The sequence below is a fragment of the Hypomesus nipponensis genome, chromosome 9 (assembly GCF_054491055.1).
Source record: "Hypomesus nipponensis isolate SF chromosome 9, ASM5449105v1, whole genome shotgun sequence".
Taxonomy (NCBI): Eukaryota; Metazoa; Chordata; class Actinopteri; order Osmeriformes; family Osmeridae; genus Hypomesus; species Hypomesus nipponensis.
In genome coordinates, this window is record NC_140369.1 from 17,561,714 (window position 1) to 17,577,929 (window position 16,216).

Genomic DNA, 16,216 nt, shown 5'->3' on the forward strand with positions numbered 1-16,216 from the left:
TTTCAACATAGTCCTAAAAGTATGTTTTTAACAATACATTCTGATGATGAATACAAATGTGAACACTTCTACAATTGTTATCATTGATCATCTATTACAGGTGCCCTAACCGTGAGAATTGGAGAAAACGGTAGGCCCATTTGATGTCGGCATTACACAAAAACTCCCCAGAGCTCACAGTAGTGCTCCTCCTCTCTGTTTGCTGATACCACAAGAGGTGCAAGAAAAGTGGGGGATTGGGGGTGACAGAGCCTGAATGACGTGGTGTCGATGCTGCCGCTGCTCAGTGACCCTCAAAATGCAGACCTGGCCCCCAGTGTGAAGTGCTTTTGTGTGGGCAGACCCCTATGAAGCAGAGGACCAGTAAAGGGGGGGTGGTGTGGGCGGGCCTACACTCCACTCATCAGCAGGACGCATGCTCCATAGGTGGATAAAGAAGCCTGTATTGTAATGAAAGCATTTGCATACTTGTGCGCCAGAAAGGGTGTTAACCTTTGACACCTATGTGAAACGACTGACAACAGAAACCACTCTCCGATTTTACTGAGCATTAACATTCTTGAAACACATAACACCTCACTTTACTTCAGCGTCTCTCAAGGCTGTCGAGGGAAGAGTGTTTAATCCTTATAAGTGTCCATGGAACTCCCTTAAGATGAAAGAGTGTGCTAACTTCAAACCTATAATGGTCAATCTAATGTTACTGGGTCTACTCTAAAGATAACCTCAGACAGGTTTGAAGAGAACAATCACGTGGTGATCAGACAACTCGGTTTTGACAAAGATGACAAAGCTGTCAATCCCAGTTGGGATTTATACAAAAACAAATGAGGCCCACTTGACAAATTCCTGAAATTATTATTACATATTGCCTTTAGCAAAGATGTGTATATAATTTAAAGATGATGATCAATGATGACAAATGGAGTAATGGTATCTCCAGCTATATCCTAAAAAGAAACCAACGCTGCCAGTAAGGGAGTTTTTCTGCATTAGTTAATGTTATCTGCTTTCTTCAACAACAGTCTAAAGCCAACACACTCCAACGTGCACTTAACCCGTTAATCCATTTTTAACCAACAACTTTCACTCTCTCTGTTGTATGATTAATGTCCGTGTATGGTAACATCAGACAAGACAATGTACGTGTCTGCTGTTGATTTTTTGGTGTCTTTGTCCGGGCCACTGGTTGTGTTCGGCTGTCAGTTCAAGGAGCTCTCATGAGTTCTGTCCAAGTACACGCCTCTCGACAATGAGGACTTGACTCTGACATTCCTTCAGATAAGAGTTGCTAGGTGATGCCATTGTCCAGGCTTTTTTGTATTCACATATTCATACCCAAATTGTGAGGTTCTCTATGAAAACTGTCTCATTAGTAGTCATATATTCATACCCGTCCACCCCCCTACTTGACCCCACCCTTTCCTGGCGTGGGAAAAACTTGTCTTAGGTAAGACATTGTGGAAGACAGTTAGAATGAGCAACGGTCCTCAACTTCCTCATTTATGATATGCTACTTTACCACACAATTAAATGCTTTTGTTGAATGTGCCAGATGTTTTGGAAGTAGCATTCTGTATAAGACCCAGTTGTAATGCATTCTAATTTAATTGAGATGGGTTCCTTGCAAATCCAGTTGTAAAAGCTAGGCTTATCAATGTTTTCAATTAGGCTAGTGAAATTTGAATTTTTCATGTTGCATTTCATCCAACACAGTCAGAAAATGTTTTTTTATTGTTCTTTTGTTTGGAATAAATTGAAATACTTTTTTTGCATATATATTTTTAATGAATTAGCATGTGCCGATTTGTTTATTTGACATACAAGTATTTAAAGAGAATAATGGAGGAAATCGGTTTTCGTGTGTCCCCCGTTCACAAAGCTTACAATGATTTACATCAATACACATTCGTTTTGAACAGGTAGGCTGCAGTCCGACAGCCTAGACCACGCCCCTCCAGCATACCATATTTGGAATGGGCCAGCATTCCAGGCGGAGCTCATGACGCCACCTGTTTCTCAATGGACTTTCTAGAGAACAGTCGAGAGTAGAGTAGCCAGCCACACTCAAGTTTTTGAGGTACTACCACCAGTGACTGAGACGGAGGAGCTAAAAGATAAGAAAATGGATTCCCGTCGTGCACATTTTTATTCCTTGTTTTTGTACATATTCATGAACCTTGTATTTATTAGTCTACAATCAAAAGAACGTAAGTAGTCTTCTATTTTATTTCACGATTGTAACTCATCAAGGCTAGTGCTCAAGATACGTTAAAATGTATGGAAGAGTTGTAGCTGCTTTTAATGTTTTAGTTAGGCTAGTTGTTGTTTAAATTATAGTTTTACTTTAGCCAAAACATTTTCTGATAATTTGTTGGTGGTTATGTCATTTGAATTTTTTTAAATAGTTAAACTGTTAAATATAGGCTATAATAAAGATATAATTAAGATATGCTGAAATGTACACTATAATATATATTGTATTATTTATATGAAGGCTACAACACTCAGCATTCGGCTACATTATGAAGAAATTTAGCACACCCTTTATAATAGGGCCTAACAGAATATAATTTAGTTGTAACATTCTAAACCTTGGTGTAATTTTACAATTCATAAAAGTCTGAAAAGGGGCAAAATTAAGCAAATAGGGCAGGTTTTTTCATTTGGAAATTAAACTGAAAACAACAAACAGAACTACAGAATAATGTCCCAGACTGTACATTTGAATGGTTGTGTATTATTAAAGGGAAGAGATAATGTGTGGGTTTATAATTCATCTAGTCACAGCTTTGTATGCACAGTTAATCCAGAAGTTTCATGTTCTATGCTTTGTCACTACCCCCGCTTTTCTCAGCCATCATTAAGCTGACTCCTAAAATGCAGAGGTCATGGTGAATGAAACGTTCACACATACGGACACGCTTGATTTAAACGTTATGGAAAGGCATGTGCCCCCCATAAGGCTGTTGTGACCTGGCTAGGTGGACACTATCACCCTGTTCATGTTGTGACCTGGCTAGTTGGACACTGTCACCCTGTTCATGTTGTGACCTGGCTAGTTGGACACTGTCACCCTGTTCATGTTGTGACCTGGCTAGTTGGACACTATCACCCTGTTCATGTTGTGACCTGGCTAGTTGGACACTGTCACCCTGTTCATGTTGTGACCTGGCTAGTTGGACACTATCACCCTGTTTATTTTGTGACCTGGCTAGTTGGACACTGTCACCCTGTTCATGTTGTGACCTGGCTAGTTGGACACTGTCACCCTGTTCACAATCCCCCTGTGGATCAGGTTAGGCTTCCTTTCTGTAATGACATTATTGCGACACTTGAACTTAAATATGAATATTCATGTTTCTGTCTGTAGAAGTTCTTCTGGACATGAAAGCCTCAGGAAGTGAGCTGGGCTGGTTGACCATGCCATATGAGGAGGGGGTAAGTATTTATACCACACTGAGACATTGTACGAATTCCAGTCCTGCTGATTTGTATCGAGAATATCTTTCTTCGGCAATACACTGCAGAGCAGTGTAGATGTAGACCTATCCCAAATATAAAATGAAAGTCACATTTGCAAGTATTTACATGGACAAATATGTAAATTCATTTATCAGATGCTTCGTCAATACAATGTACAAATAGTGCATATGTGTTACATTTGAATTGGACCATAATTTGTGTGCTTCTAAAGAAGAGTTGCGAAGGCCTTCTTTCTGCTTGCTCCTTCCATTTGAATATCTTTCTGGGAACGATGGAATGAGTGGCAGCTAAAGAACTTTTGGCAAAGCTGGTCTGCTCTTGTTTTAGAGCAACCCTTTCATAACGCAACTGTGGATGTCATTACAGTGTTGGGTTTTGAGTTGCCTCGAAATTCACAGTACAGGAGTGCATTCTCTAAAAGTGAGCGCTCACCAGGGTTGTTATCATTCCTACAGAGTCCACACAAGGCTGGATGTTGTGTTTTTTATATATGTGTAGAGAGAGGGTGAGCTGAGATATAAGGAGGATCAATCAAGACAGAACATGAGCTGAAGAGAAAGGAAAACAGGCTGGTTGTGTGGGAGAACCTTTCCTCTATCTATAGTTCTGTGGCCACCTGACTAAAATAAGCAACAAGACGTGGTTAGGTCCAGTTTTGTGACTACTCTCCTCGTGGAACACTCACGTTCACACATCCAGAGTTTCTCATTGTAGCTTGTTTTCTGATGTTGGTCCCTTCTCATCCAACTTCCTCAGCCATTTCTAACAAAAGACGATACATTAAATACATTACACGCCATTAAGCGCCACTCTCTTCAATCTACTTGGGTATTTTATTTCTCTTTCTCGGTAACTAGATTTGAGTTTGAAATTAAAGGACCAGTAAAACATCCATAGATGGTGGCCAGCTGAGGTGTTAAATGAATTCATGATGGTTATTCCTTTAAAAGGCCCTCGTTTAATTAATGGAGGCTTTTAAATGATTCTACCAGGCAAGCGTTTCCATCTCTTCCCTCTCCTAAAAGTCCATAATTACAGCCAATATTACACTCATGTTTTTGCCATGAGCTCATAAAACTCATTTAACTGGCATAGTGTTGGTTGGTATTCCACAGCAGTAGCGTATTTGTTCTAGAAGATGAATGTCTGTCTCTCATATTCACCGTGCCACATCCCAAAGCGTCTGTTTGTGGAAACCACACACGTTGTGAGCACAGCACATGTCCAGACCAATTCCCCACCTCATGTGCAAAGTAGCAAGGCAGCTTGTGCCGTTTATGGGCTCCTCACTACACATGCAAGGAGTCGTCTTAACAATTCAGACAACTGGTCCTTAACAAGAACAAAGTCCCTCAACCCTTCTCTAATTCTGTGAAAGCAAGGCCTCCCTCTTTATTCCCGTGTCTGACTGACAGTGACCCCTGCCCTCTAAACTCTTCTCTTCCCACCCGCCCCTTCTCTGCCTGCAGTGGGAGATAGTCCAGACGGTGGTGAATGGCTCCCTTCTCTACACCTACAGCGTGTGTAAGATAGACGCCGGTGACCAGGACAATTGGCTGCGTACCACTTTCATCCAGCGCCGGCCAGGGGCCACCAGAGTCTCAGTGGAGCTCCGCTTCGTCGTGCGGGACTGCAACACCTTCGATGGCGCCTCGCTGTCCTGCAAGGAGACAATCAACCTGTTCCTCTCCGAGGCCGACGCCGACGTGGGCACCACCTTCCGGAAGGGCCAGTTCCGCAAAGTGGCCACCATCGCCCCGGACGAGATCACCCGGGGCCGGGACCTGAAGATCAACCTGGAGACCAGGACGGTGGGGCCTCTATCCAGGAAGGGCTTCTACCTGGCCTTCCAGGACATGGGGGCTTGTGTGGCACTGCTCTCTGTGAGGGTGTACTACAAGATGTGCCCGGCCACTGTGCGGAATCTGGCGGCCTTCCCAGAGACGGTGGCCGATGCTTTGAAGGAAGTGGAGGGAGCATGTGTGGAGAATGCCATCAGCCAGGGCTCCCCACGCATCTACTGCACAGCTAAAGGAGAGTGGGTGGTGCCAGTGGGCCAGTGCCAATGCCTCGCCGGCTATGAAGCCATCGGAGATTCCTGCCAAGGTAAGACCTTAAACCCCCCCCCCCTATGCTTTTGTTGACGACTGTTTGTTTTTAAAGGCAGCTGTATTTAGACAAGCATTGATTGAGCCCATAACCACTATGTGGGCTATGTTTGAGAAATGACTGCAAAGGAATGTTAATTGTGGTATCCTTCTGTTATTTCACACGTCTCACCAGAGACGAGCTGCTCATTTTTTGGTTGGGAAGTAAGTCAAGAAAAGTAGGACTTTTCCTGTCTTTTAGGATGACATGAAAAGGGATTTGGAATTATTTGTTGGTTTTGTTTTAATTGAGCGGACTTTATGTCAGAAGTCCTACCAACCCACAGGTTTGGTATACAGGTTATAAACTGTAAATATATATACAGCAGGGACCTTTTATAGGTTTGAAGTAAATATGTCTGTTAATGAATCATCTGACCTGTTCCTGTTGGACAATACATTCTTTCCGCTGTCTGTCTCTCAGCGGTAAGAATGGGGCGGGGTAAGAACACAGAGTGTGTGAAATCTAGATAGATAGGTGAGTGTACATCCGAGACTTACACTGGAGTCTACTGCAAAACACTTCGGCACTGTGTACAGTAACATACATCGGTCTGTTTGCTCACTTTGTTTGTATGGAAGTTGCCCTGTCTTTGGTATTCCGGGGTGTGGTATGTTGAACTATCTGGAGGAAACGTGGGTGGAGAGAGGGGAAGGAGAGACTGAAAGGGAGGAACAGACATGTCTGCTGGTTGAGCTGTGGGGATTTCTACAAGGCATTCTTTCACCCTCACGTCACCTACAGTAACTGATTGACTAAGGAGGGTCGTGTGAATGTGCCTGCAGGAGACTACCTGAACGGTGTGTCTTCTCCACACAGCTGTTTGTGTGCATCCGTTGCCATGGGTGCCAAAACCGCAGATTACAGGGATAGTGCCGACACGCCTATCTCGGGGTATTCTGAGTCAGAATGTGGTTTATGACTATAGGTTCCCTTGTTGAGCTACTAGTGATTCTGGTCACCTTGGGTGGCAGAGTGAGTTCAAAGCTGGACTCTAACCCAATGACTTTTCCTGGGCCGTCACCTACAAAAACATTATTTGGAGTCTTTTAAAATAATTCCAGTTTTAAAAGATTAGAGCACTTCAAAAAAGGAGATAGTTAAACTCTGGAATGTTCCAGAGGTCCCAGACGTAGGAATATATCTGCACCTGAAACGGAAGACTGCAGGCCATTCGGCAGGAAGAGGGAAATATTAATGACCGGAAAAAGTCCGATTCCAAACTCCAAGATGACCATGTTATCAGGATACAGGAAACATGTTTTGTCATCTTTTTAAATGTTAGAACTTGTTATAAAAGAAGAAATGCATTGACTATGTTTTAAATTCATTCATTACTTAGACCCTAAAAGAAATGCACGTCTTAGAACCTAATTTATAGATTTTACATGAAACATAGTGGCTACACTTTTTCATTTCAGTTGAAGTAAAAGAGCCCACTAGCCTTCCTGTTGTGAAGGAACTCAGTTCTGTTGATTACACACTTTTAAAGATATACAGTCATTGACATCTATCCTATATCCACTTTGGTTTTCAAATCCCAACATGTCTGAGCTGCTAGATGTCTAAGATTTCAGTCTAGGTTCAAATGTGCTGGGAACAAAGAGTTGAGGAGGAATGTAGAGTGACACAAATAAGCAGGTTGTACGTGAGAAGGAGAGAGGAAGGGCAGTAGGTCGACAGTTGGCGTATGAGGTTTGTTAGGTGCGTGGCTGCTTAGTTGGGTGTGCTGGTGTAATTTAGTCAAGAGGATTAGTAGACCCACAGGCCAGCTGTTAGCCAATGACATCCCCTGCTTTGCTCTTCTTTGCTCTTTCATCCGGTCGTTAACACACGCAATGAGCTCCCTAATCCATGTTCCCACTCATTAGAACAATGGATCGACATAGAGAGCAGAAAACAGATTCAATTAACTGACGCATTGGTGCACACATAAGTCCTTTCATAAGTCTTTAATCAGAAAACCTCTATGAGGCAATTCTTCAAACGCGTTCTCAACCGGGACCAGAGTGATAACCAACCTTTTTTGAATGAAATGTAGCACAAATAACACAATGTCGCACAAAATCAAATAAACAAAATTATTTTGTGTAGTACTATGTAATGATCCACCACAATCAAACTGCAACGGTCCAACAAAACAGAAGGTTTTTCGGCCAAAGCCCCCAAAGAAATTCAAACATCTGGAATGTTCTTTCTCTCCACAAATGACCTTCCCTGTCATTGATGAATGCTGAGCACATGCCACTATTCTAATGTCCTTGGGTTCTTAATTCAACAAAATTCAACATATTTATGGCACCACTCTGTCCAATCTCAGCAACAATGGATGAATAGGAACAGAGGGGTGGTTGGTACGTGACAGAGGCCCTGCTGCTTCAGCTCAAGATGAAAAAGGCAGGCCCCCTTTTCTTATGCGAGAGACCCCGAGCCACCCCCACACACCCCAAGTGACTCCCCAGGGAGAACTTCTGTTGGCACTCAGGACCTTTACCCATCCCCCATCCACCCATCTATTCATTGAAATCCCCTCTACTCATACTCAGACCCGCTCCCATTCAACTATTGTAGGGATCGTTGTAACACAGGGGTCCGTCTGCCGTGCTGGTTAAGTAAGAAGCCGATCCCTGATGTCCATCACAGGCTCTCCTCTCCCCCCCCGGCCACCAATACACAGGTCACATGAAAGCCTGACCCCTAGGGATATAGGAAATGAATGGAGGAAAAACAATCTCTCAAAAGAACCCCCTTCTCCCGTGTTCTTTAAGTCAACAGTCCCCTCACTCATCCCCCTGATAGATGTGTGTGTTCGGACTCCATCAGCACAATCGCAGGCTCCCTTCAGCGGTCCTTCTTCCTCCAGACTTCCCCTCTCCCCGCTCCATCCTGGTATGCTGTCATTCCTAGCGATCACAGGAAGAGAGGAAGGAAGGAGGGAAGGAGAGGCTCAGCGCAGCATCCCGGTTTCTGTCCACCACACACTCGTTAACCCCTGGCACTGAAAGGGGATTTTTTCTTCTTCTGTATATTCTGAAACACCTTCGAAACACCTTCAGTATGCACAAGGCTAACCGCAGATATTTTGTTCAAACAAGACTTCAAAAAGGGAAGAGTTGAAGGATTATCCGGGGGGGACTTAGTGTCATCCGGTTTACTCTGTCAGTGCGACTTGAGAAGAGAACTGGAGGCAGCTAGAACAAGTGGAGGCAAATCTCAAGGAAAACCCCCATTCCGTGCCTTCAGTTTTGTTCTGACGGGGTAACCAGAAGGGGCTCCTGCCAAGTCCTGGTGACGGGCAGTTTGATTGTAGAAACGGTATCTCATTTCACAATTTAGAGTTCTTAAGTTGTGTGTGTGTGTACTATGACTGATACGCACGCACTTGTCTCCCGCAGCGTGCACACAAGGCTCCTTTAAGCCGGCGGCATCCAATGAGTCGTGTGAGATCTGTCCTGCCAACACCAAGGCCTCCTCCCCCGGCGCCCTCCTGTGTCCGTGTAAGGACGGCTTCTACCGCTCCCCCTCTGACCCACCTACCTCAGCCTGTTCCGGTAAGCCTCCCTTTCACCTCGCGACGACAAACATGTCCCCCTGGAGCTGAGCGTCGACTTAACCGACCTTCGGAAGCAGGTCCATCCCAATGGTGCAGTTGCACGACCGGTTCTTCCTCGCAATGACGACTTGGCAGTGGTGGCAGTTTTGAAAACGCGGCTCGCGTGTGACGACTCCACTCATGTCTGCTTCTTCCCCCCCCCCCCCCAGCACTCCCCAGCGCCCCACGTGACCTGTCCTCCACCACCCTGTCGGCAGACGGGCGCCTGCAGCTCTCCTGGGCGCCCCCGCTGGTGACGGGCGGCCGCAGTGACATCACCTACAGCGTGGTGTGCGAGCACTGCGACGGGGCCCTGTGCCTGCCCTGCGGGGAGGCGGTGCGCTTCAAGCCAGGCGCCGCCGGCCTGCAGGACACGGTGGTGACCGCCAGCGGGCTGGAGCCCCACCTGAACTACACCTTCACCGTGGACGCCCACAGCGGGGTGTCTCAGTACGGCAGCGAGACGCCCAGCAGCAGTATCACCACTGCTCTGCACTACACAGGTGAGGGCCGGCTCGACGGTGGCCGCCGCGGTCGCCCTGTCTCGGCGGTGTCCCAGCATGACCGCGTCTCAAACTCAACAAAACGCAAAACAACCCTCGGAACAGGATGTTTGATTGTCTTTCTTTTATCCTCTACTTCCTCCTTTCGTCCTTCCTCTTCCTCCCAGATCCCCCCAGAGTGACATCCATCCATCTGGATGAGCGCGGCCCCACCAGCTTGTCTCTGTCCTGGGCCCTCTCGCGTCGAGCTCCAGCTCATATCAACCACCGCTATGAACTCATGTTCCGCAGGAAGGTACGAGACACAAGGACTTCCTTTGTTTTCTGTTCCTTTTGTTTCTTTTGTTGTGTTTTCGTTCTTTCTTTCTCCCATGCGAATCTCCTCTCAGTATCACCCCCCCCCCCCTCTCTCTCTGCCCCATGCAGGAGGATGAGAGTGAGCGCGACGTCACCACGTATACAGTCCTAGTTCTGGACCGAAACTCGGCCCAGATCGGTGACCTCTCCCCTGGTACTACCTACATATTCCGGGTCCAGGCCTTAAGTCCTGACGGCCACCCTGGCAGCTACAGCATGGAGCATGAGTTCCGCACACTGGCTCTACGTAAGTGTCCTATCAAACAACAAACAAAGAGGGGATTGAGTGTCTTTTGGTCGAGCTCATTAATTGGCAGTTTGTGTTCAAAACTAATAGCCGTTTTCCTGTCCTTTCAGCGGAGTCTCAGATCCAGAACAACTCCACGTGGGCTGTGGGAGCTGTCATCGGAGGAGGGGTCATGCTGCTTATCGTTGTGGTGGTTCTACTGCTGCACAGACGGTTAGAAAAAAACACTACTTGTCATAGTCCTTCTCTGGCCTGTGTGTCCCTAGATAAACCCTGGCACCACATGTACTGCCTGCAAAGATAACCTACCTCAGCTGAAGGACGTACATTTTGAACAGTTCAGGACACGCTTCAACTTCCTTTTTTTACATTGTAAAAATCTAAAAGTTACCATTCTGATGCTCCTCACAGGAGATTGATTTCCCATGGGAGAGGTGGACCTGAGGACCCGTACTTTTCCAATACAGGTAAAGACTACAATACCCATGAAGGCTGAACACTAATCCCACATTGCCTTAGACCAAGGTCTAATTCTGTAGTATCCGTAAGAGCATGCCAGTGTCCCTCGTTTCTAATAAAACTATATAAACATTATTCCACTATTACCTCCTCAGATCAGCTGAAGCCTCTGAAGACTTATGTTGATCCGCACATGTACGAGGACCCCAACATAGCCGTCCTGAAGTTTGCCAGTGAGATTCATCCCAGTCACATAACCAAACAGAAGGTCATTGGAGCAGGTATGAGTGAACTCTATGATACTTATTCACGGTTTACTAAATGGGATCGGCTGCTTGTCTCCAGGAGTTAGCGGATGTTGGTGTTTACCTGTCTTCACCTGTCTGCCCCAGGAGAGTTTGGAGAGGTGTTCTGGGGAGTCCTGAAGGTCCCGGGGCGGAAGGAGGTGGCAGTTGCCATCAAGACTTTAAAGCCAGGATACACAGAGAAACAGAGGCAGGACTTCCTGAGTGAAGCCAGCATCATGGGCCAGTTCTCCCATCAGAACATCATCCGTCTGGAGGGAGTGGTCACCAAATGTGAGTCCCTCCTCAATGACACACACTGTGTGCTCATCAACTTCACGTTAGTGCAGTGTTAGCCGTGGACGTTATCAAGAAGCCTCTCCCGTTTCCTCTATTGATTTGTAACTTTTCTTTTATCTTTCTCTCCAGTTAAACATGCCATGATTGTGACAGAGTACATGGAGAACGGAGCTCTGGATAACTATCTAAGGGTAGGTCCATGTTTACGTCTGATAACTATCTAAGGGTAGGTCCATGTTTACGTCTGATAACTATCTAAGGGTAGGTCCATGTTTACGTCTGATAACTATCTAAGGGTAGGTCCATGTTTACGTTTGATGACAAAGAAGATGTTGTCAGTGAATGTTATCCGACTGCATAGATGTTCAAAGAAGAAGCACTCATTTTGGGAACGTGTCTGGTGTGTCATTCAGGACCATGATGGGGAGATAGCTTCGTACCAGCTGGTGGGCATGCTGCGTGGCATCGCCGCGGGTATGAAGTACCTGTCGGACATGAACTACGTCCATCGCGATCTCGCTGCCAGGAACGTTCTGGTCAACAGCCACCTGGAGTGTAAGGTGTCTGACTTTGGCCTTTCTCGAGTGCTGGAGGACGACCCGGAGGGCACCTACACTACCAGCGTGAGTCCTACTGACAAAGATCAGATATTCCTCTCTCTGCACTGTGAATACTATGAACTTCCTGATGTGTAACAACAAAATAAACGACTAGCAGTTCTAACACCAATGGTGGCCTTTGTCTTCAGTCCCATTAACATGCTGTGTCCATGTCAGGGAGGGAAAATCCCCATCCGATGGACAGCTCCCGAAGCCATCGCCTACAGGAAGTTCACGTCGGCCAGCGATGTGTGGAGCTTTGGCATTGTCATGTGGGAGGTCATGGCCTTTGGAGAACGGCCATACTGGGACATGAGCAATCATGAGGTAAACACGCAAGATCTCGGTACTCTGTTGCCTTGGGAGTCTGTATGTGTGGTGTCGAAGGATGCTTTAACAAAAGACCGAGTTCTCACGCACCTCGTCGCATAAAACCGTCGGCGTGCACTCATAAATAACGGCGACACATGCTCCCGAGGGTGAAACATCATGGGATGGTGAAAACAGTCTAACGCGGCCTCTACCTCATTTCCTCAGGTGATGAAGGCCATCAACGAAGCCTTCCGGCTGCCCGCCCCGATGGACTGTCCGTCCACGGTGTACCAGCTGATGTTGCAGTGCTGGCTACAGGATCGCTCCAAACGGCCCCGCTTCCCAGACATTGTCAACATCTTGGACAAGCTGCTCCAAAGCCCAGAGTCTTTAAAAACCATCGCCGACTTTGACCCACGGTATGTCGAGAATGAACCTGCTGCGTCCTCCGCCGGATTACAAAGCGAAATAGCGACGATAGATATTATTGGAGTGTGTTGATGGTGGATGACTCATTTAGTTCCTTGGTGGTCTTCCCCCTAGTGTGTCCATCCGACTTCCCAGCACCAGCGGCTGTGACGGCACTATGTTCCGGTCGGTGTCGGAGTGGCTGGAGTCCATCAAGATGAGCCAGTACAATGAAAGCTTTGCCTGTGCAGGAATCACAAGCATGGAGCAGGTGCTAGCCATGAGGCCTGAGTAAGTGCACACATGTTGACGGACACATGGCCCAGATGCAACATTGTCACAGTGCGTTAGCCGAGCTGGCACACTTGCTATTTAGGGGAAGCACAGAGAGGGTATTCAGATCTGCCTCGGACATTTGTCATCTGGTATTTCTGAATGTGGCAATACAATACTCTCATCTCCTGTCCATCTCATTCACACCATTCCTCTGTGCCGTGCCCTAACTCAACAGGACATTTGTGCTCTGCTTGATTATAAATCCCATAGCTTAAACATGGCTTTGCTCTCTTCTTTTTAATGTTTTAATTTTATTTTGACTTCTGCTAGCAATGTTAGGTGATTCTTACATGAATGTATTCATTCTTCATTTGGTCATATAGAAACCTAATATGAAATAATGACATATATAGTAATAGTCTGTGTTCTCTTTCTTAGGGACATCAGGAACATTGGAGTGAGGCTACCAGGTCACATGAAAAGAATTGCCTACAGCATCCTTGGTCTGAAGGACCAGACAAGCACACTCAGTGTGTTTGCAGTGTGACCCAATAATGTGATTCCCCAGAATCAGACTGCACTGACCGCACATTTTTACAGGCGCACTGAATACGGGGCAAAGAGTTGGTGGGGCAGGATATGACTGAGCTATGACCAGGATTATTTACTCAGACATGGCAATCTAAATACACGGTGTGACTGAACAGGGACCCTGCCCTGGCCACTCAGAAAAGACTGAGATTATACACTTTGAAGTACTTTATGCCAAGAAAATTAATTAAAAAGTATGTATCATATGTACATAATGTTTTATATTAGCAGACATGTAAACATAATGACAGATTGGAAACCAGCCTTAAAAAGGAAAAAGAGAGAAAAAAAGAGACCTGAAACTGTTCTGTGTTGTATTTTTCTAAACTGGAAGTCTTACGAGGAAACAGGGAGAAACAGGAACAAACCATTCCAACATAGATTTCTCAACCCTAATGAGGCTTTGCAATAACTCATAAATAGAAGAGTAATTTTACCGTTTTAGGAATGGTATTTTGATTTATTGTGCTCAGGGCAACTTATCATATCAATACACTCCTCCATTTTTGTTAGCTAACAATTTTATTTTGTCTGTACAATCCAACTCTAAGTGTTCCTTTCCTATTGTTGTTATGTTTTTTACACTTTGTCCACAAGTAGTCTTACAATGTTTTATTTTCAGTTGTATTTAATATTTATTGTATTGCATATTTATTGAAAGAGACTGACCTGGCACATTTAAAATAAATATTGTATGTTACTGTACCAATAAAATCAGTGTTGAATACAAGTCTAGTGGGTTGGGTCTAACAGTCATTCTCCAGTTGGTAAGAAACAGTCAGATGGTGACTACCATCATAGCTAGGAATGTCACAGCTCCACACAACTGTAGACTCATCACGACTCATTCATAGGCTTCTGTGTCTGTGCTAAATTCCCCTTTCTTATATTACATCATCCTTATTACCCTTTTGTTTATAGTTCTGTTTGTATGGAAGCTGCGTCTGTTTATATGGAAGCCGCGGCTTCCATATAATGTCATACAGAAATGGAGAGCGACAAGTAGTGCAGGAATAACTGAAAGTGGGTGCATGGATGAGTTTGCAGTGTTGGATGTTACAGCATTCATCTTTCAATTCTTGCACTCTCCCTTCTGACAAATATAGCACACTGTTCTCTGACCTAACATTTACACCCCCTTGCTCACACACACTAGTCAAGAATCCCTCTAGCTGACAGTATAAAAGAATAGCGGGGGAGAAATGCAAAGAGCCTTCCTGGCGAACACATGGGACTGGTGAAGTACAGCACATGAAACCAACCTCCTCTACATCGTACACACTCAGGCCTCAATGGAGAACAGTGAAGATATCCTTCCTCAAGAGTTAGAATTGTCCACACCTGTACCCAATGATGAACAGAAATGTGCAGGTCAGTCAGAATTGCAGATATGTTTTCATGTCTTTTTGGTCCAAACTATTTTTTATCGTTATGAAGTTATGCTGTTCAAATAGGCTTTTATTCAAGGCTTTTACAACCAGGTCACACTCACCCCACGGGAAAGATCCAGTCTATTGGGGACATTTATCAGTTCACAGTAGATGTGAGTGAATTTTCTCTGGAGGATGTTGTGATCACTACTTCAAACAATCTCATAGAGGTCCGTGCAGAAAAGGTGAGTTGTTTAGAGACACATTCTTATTGACTTTACTCAATGCTGTGTTGATGGCCATGGTCTATTTCTTGATTTTCTTCACTTTTGTCCTTAGTATGCTGAGAATGGCACAGCCATAAACACTTTTGTTCACAAATGCCAGTTTCCAGTGGACGTGGATCCCATGTCTGTGACATCTTCACTGAGAAACAGAGGGGCACTCACAGTGAAAGCTCGCAGGATTTCTTGATCAAAGACGATCCATCTGTTTTTATATATTGCTGCTCATTCTCTCTAATTACTTGAAATTAAAAACCAGTGCAAACATTTAACACGTTTAATTTAATTATTTTGATTCTGCCAGTGACTGCTCTAGATATGCATATGGACACAAGGCTACACCCAATGTTACCAGATTAAAACTTTAACGTGATACCAGCACCGCTGATGTCATTGGGTTTTAACATTCTATAGTTTCAGTTAGCGATTGTCTGCTGAGTACCTATGGATTATAGTAATTACGAAAGAATTAAAATGTTCACTCCGATAATCAGAGACAAACGTTGCATACAATACCTGTAAGATGCCATTCAAATAGTTTGTTGTATTAACGTACAAATCTATGCTAAATTGCTGATGAATGCTCACTAATCTTAAACACAAGGAGACCGCAGTCTCATATGCGATATGGTCCCCATGTCATAACGTGTAAAATAGTCTACAATAAAAATAAAGTTACCAGTTTATTTGGTCGTTTTCCTTCAGACTTTCAAGTGTCCAGTTCATTTATCAGTAGGCTATAACCAGTCAGTAGGCTATAACCAGGATTCAGACTAGTCTCTACCAGTTTGTCCATCACATAATTTACATTATCAGTCAAATCTATAGATTTGGTCAACTTTGGATCTTTACAAGAAAGCAACCAGACTTAAACATTATAACATGTAAACTGGTTAACGTTGATATTCTCAGCAGTGCACCAACGGCTGGTTGAGTATTATTTGAGTATGACAAATTTCCCCGACACAACTGTGATCACTGGTTGAGAATAATCCTGGCA

The 16,216-nt window shown here is 44.9% G+C and overlaps 2 protein-coding genes and 1 long non-coding RNA gene across 3 annotated transcripts; 2 read left to right on the forward strand and 1 right to left on the reverse strand.

Moving 5' to 3' along the window:
• The first annotated feature begins 2,056 nt into the window (after window positions 1–2,056).
• epha2a (eph receptor A2 a) lies at window positions 2,057–14,292 on the forward strand. Its single transcript, XM_084704657.1, has 17 exons — window positions 2,057–2,210; window positions 3,374–3,441; window positions 4,956–5,592; window positions 9,030–9,185; window positions 9,397–9,729; window positions 9,897–10,024; window positions 10,156–10,333; window positions 10,444–10,546; window positions 10,745–10,800; window positions 10,948–11,073; window positions 11,185–11,370; window positions 11,506–11,567; window positions 11,790–11,999; window positions 12,153–12,302; window positions 12,513–12,706; window positions 12,831–12,986; window positions 13,410–14,292. The coding sequence occupies exons 1-17, from the start codon at window positions 2,126–2,128 to the stop codon at window positions 13,516–13,518; spliced, it is 2,937 nt and encodes a 978-aa protein (XP_084560783.1). The 5' UTR covers window positions 2,057–2,125; the 3' UTR covers window positions 13,519–14,292.
• Window positions 14,138–16,169, reverse strand: LOC146273315 (uncharacterized). Its single transcript, XR_014766559.1, has 3 exons — window positions 15,896–16,169; window positions 15,055–15,358; window positions 14,138–14,903 (listed from the first exon to the last, which is right to left on the reverse strand). It is a non-coding gene; the product is annotated as an uncharacterized LOC146273315 (long non-coding RNA).
• LOC146273316 (heat shock protein beta-7-like) lies at window positions 14,794–15,874 on the forward strand. The gene is made up of 3 exons (XM_084704658.1): window positions 14,794–14,933; window positions 15,044–15,177; window positions 15,272–15,874. Exons 1-3 carry the CDS (start codon window positions 14,855–14,857, stop codon window positions 15,404–15,406), a joined length of 348 nt encoding a protein of 115 aa, XP_084560784.1. The 5' UTR covers window positions 14,794–14,854; the 3' UTR covers window positions 15,407–15,874.
• Window positions 16,170–16,216: the final 47 nt, after the last annotated feature.

Bases quoted from the DNA above. Each gene is read 5' to 3' on its own strand.
- epha2a (XM_084704657.1), top strand. From the start codon at position 2,126: ATGGATTCCCGTCGTGCACATTTTTATTCCTTGTTTTTGTACATATTC. The intron at 9,186-9,396 runs GTAAGCCTCCCT...CCCCCCCCCCAG, and splicing joins ACCTACCTCAGCCTGTTCCG to CACTCCCCAGCGCCCCACGT. The intron at 12,000-12,152 runs GTGAGTCCTACT...TGTCCATGTCAG, and splicing joins AGGGCACCTACACTACCAGC to GGAGGGAAAATCCCCATCCG.
- LOC146273316 (XM_084704658.1), top strand. From the start codon at position 14,855: ATGGAGAACAGTGAAGATATCCTTCCTCAAGAGTTAGAATTGTCCACA. The intron at 14,934-15,043 runs GTCAGTCAGAAT...TTTTACAACCAG, and splicing joins TGATGAACAGAAATGTGCAG to GTCACACTCACCCCACGGGA. The intron at 15,178-15,271 runs GTGAGTTGTTTA...TTTTGTCCTTAG, and splicing joins TAGAGGTCCGTGCAGAAAAG to TATGCTGAGAATGGCACAGC.